General features: G+C 54.7%; 1 protein-coding gene across 1 annotated transcript in view; it reads right to left on the bottom strand.

Moving 5' to 3' along the window:
• Positions 1–362: 362 nt before the first annotated feature.
• Positions 363–2,738, bottom strand: part of LOC104863534 — a 4,012-nt gene continuing 1,636 nt past the window's right edge. The window contains exons 2-4 of the mRNA XM_019207746.2: positions 2,123–2,327; positions 1,221–1,416; positions 363–1,121 (exon numbers count right to left, since the gene is read on the bottom strand). Coding sequence (XP_019063291.1) covers positions 1,006–1,121; positions 1,221–1,416; positions 2,123–2,327 — 517 coding nt within the window. The 3' untranslated portion in view covers positions 363–1,005. The remainder of the gene's footprint in view (positions 1,122–1,220; positions 1,417–2,122; positions 2,328–2,738) is intronic.

Here is a 2,738-nt window from a genome sequence, read left to right on the forward strand (position 1 = left end):
TGTCTTGCGGCTTGTCCCGCATGCTCACATATGGATCTGCCCCATTCTTTCTAACAGCTTCATGGCTCTGCATGGTGTAAATGGAATATAACTTATTAATCAACTTCCCCCTGCTTGGCCATTTAATGTGTTTTGGAATTCTTATTAGTAAATCTTTGCTAGCCTGAAAGAAATGGCAGTTTCGTAGAGTTAAGCCTAATGTAAATGATGCTGCAGCAAAGGTTTTATTTAAAAAACAAGCTAAGTGTCAGGTACTGTTCTCAATGTTTTATAATTCCCAATTTGTTGGGGGCCTGGGGATTTAGCTTAGTGGTTCCACTGCCTGCCTTGTAAGAGCAAGGACCCGAGTTCAATCCGTGGTACAAAAAAACCAAAAAACAACAAAAATCCCCCACAATTTGTTTAACCCTTGGCAAAACCCTTCGAAGTAGGTGCTGACATTTGCGTCACCAACCCTACTTTGCAGGTGAAGAAACTGAGGCACAAAAAGGTTAAGGACCACAACTGACAAGTGAGAGCACAGGGATGGGAACCCTGGGAGAGGCCGTAGGGGTGAGGATAGAGGCAGGTACCTCCCTGTCCCTTGTCCTTGGCCATTCACTTTCAGACGTGCATGCTGTAGAGCAGGGTGTAAATAATTTTCTGCCACCACCTCCTTCTCACTTTTGGTCTTTTGTGACTCAAAAAACAAAAAAGCTTCATTAAAAAAAAAACACTTAGCTCTCTGACTCTTTTCTTTTTCTTTGACACTTTCAGGGAAAGCATGCTCCATCCATTTGTGGACACATTTAACATGAGTGCAACAGCGCTGGGCTTTGCCCAACTCTCTCTCTCTGTTTTAGATAGTCTCCTAAGATCTTTAGGTCTCACAGCCCAAACCCCTTGGAGTTGGCCTGGGCACACACCATGTGCAGACTTGGGTGCCTGCCCCACTCCCTTGTAATAAAAGCAAGCATCTCTATTACCATGCATTTGGGACAGCCTGGTTTTGTCCGAGGCTGCATTTCAGGAAAGCCAATGACACATGTCAAAGGCTGCACCACTCAGTTCCTCCAGATGCCATCCTGAAGAGCTGGGGGTGATGATCCTGCAGGTTGAGTAGGTGTGTTTGCATTCTGCTGCTGTGTGAGGGACCAGAAGTCAGCCAGGGAGTGTCCCACTACATCTCTAGCCTGGGGAACTGACCCCACCAGCACCCCACCCCCACCCCCACCCCTTACCAAGGAGGCAGCTGCAGCTGGTCAGAGCCTGGAGGCCGAGGCCGGAGCCCACACTGGGCTCTTTGTCTTTGGTGGGAACGCTGCAGCTCCCATGGCCCTTCTCAAGGGCCCACTGTCCCAGCACCAGCAGGGCCTCCCGGGGGCCAGGCCGGCTGGGAAACTTGGCATGGTGCAAGCTCCTTAGCTGCCCTGCCAACTGGACATGCAGAGCCCACTCAGGAATCATTCACCCTGAAATGAGACTAGGAAGGCTGAGCTCCAAGCCCGAGAGGGTGCAGCAGGCAGAAGGGGCTGGAGTCCTGGGCCCCAGGGGAACTGTGCACACCCGCTGCAGCCAGGACTCCATTCTGGTTTCTCTTGCACTCTGCCCCCGGGGAGGAAGGGAAGGAAGAAAGGTGGGAAGGACTTCCTCCTCCTCAGGTGGCCTGGTGCTCCCGGGGCCTCCCCTTACCAGCCCCCAACCCCGACTTCCCTGTGCAGAGTGGGCCTCCCACACCCAGCAGCCCTGCACCTAGGTTCTGCAGCCCTGCAAGGAGCAGGTATCCTGCCTAGGGGAAGCTAGAGCCTCTGAGGGCTGCAAGCCAAGGCAGGCGGGTCTCTAGGGTGAGGATCAGTGCTGGCCCCACTGAGTGCTGAACTGCCTCTGGCTCTGGTGGGTACTTGGCCCACAGGACGTGCAGAGAGGTGGAGGGTCTGTGGTGGGAGCAGAGGGGGCTTGGGGACGCCCTGGAGAGAGAAGTCGCTGCTGGCAGAAGGTCTGTCTCTTCTTGTCTGGAAGGGGGGAGCTGCAGCACCACCCGCAGGGGCCCTGGCCTGAGGCACACGTGTAACCCCTTTTCCAGCAGTCATTCCCAAGGAGGGCTGGCGCTAGCAACCCAACCCCTGCCCTCAGGCCTTCCTACCTCAGCCTCCACTGCTTCTGTCCCTGCAGGTCTTTTCAGCAGAAAACCGAGGAAATCCTCAGGGCTGTGGCAGGTCCCTGAGTGCAGAGTTAGGGGACTGATCCTTTCCTCTGTGAGGAGTCCTGGGGCAGTGCCAGTGCCAGGGCCAGTGTGAGCTGATGCGTCTCCAAGTGGGTCAGAGCAGTGGACCCGGCATCTGGGAGAACTGTGCAGAAGAGGGATTTAAGGGTGTTTGTTGAGTAAGTGAGTGACTGGTTTCAGTCAGGACTCAGCCAGTTCCCCCTCCAAAGATGGCTCTGTGAAGGAGCCTGAGCTGAAAGAATTTCCAAGAGGTGTGTGGGAACCGGGTATCCAGCACGCTGGGAGGCTGCGGCAGGAGGGTGGAAAGTTCTAGTCTATCCTGGGCAACTTAGCAACGGAATGAGACGGTGTCTCAAAATAAAAAATAAAAGAGGGCTGAGGATGTAGCTCAGAATGCAAACACACCTACTAAGCGGGGGTTCAATGCGCGGTTCAGGGGACATCTCCACCCTTCCCCTCAGCCTCCTCGCAGGAGCACTAGGGAAGGGGCGTTTCCGGGAAGGGGGCTGGGTGGGGCAGGGCACGGGGGGGGGTG

The sequence above is a fragment of the Fukomys damarensis genome, unplaced genomic scaffold (assembly GCF_012274545.1).
Source record: "Fukomys damarensis isolate Sample0158 unplaced genomic scaffold, DMR_v1.0_HiC HiC_scaffold_23, whole genome shotgun sequence".
Classification (NCBI taxonomy): domain Eukaryota; kingdom Metazoa; phylum Chordata; class Mammalia; order Rodentia; family Bathyergidae; genus Fukomys; species Fukomys damarensis.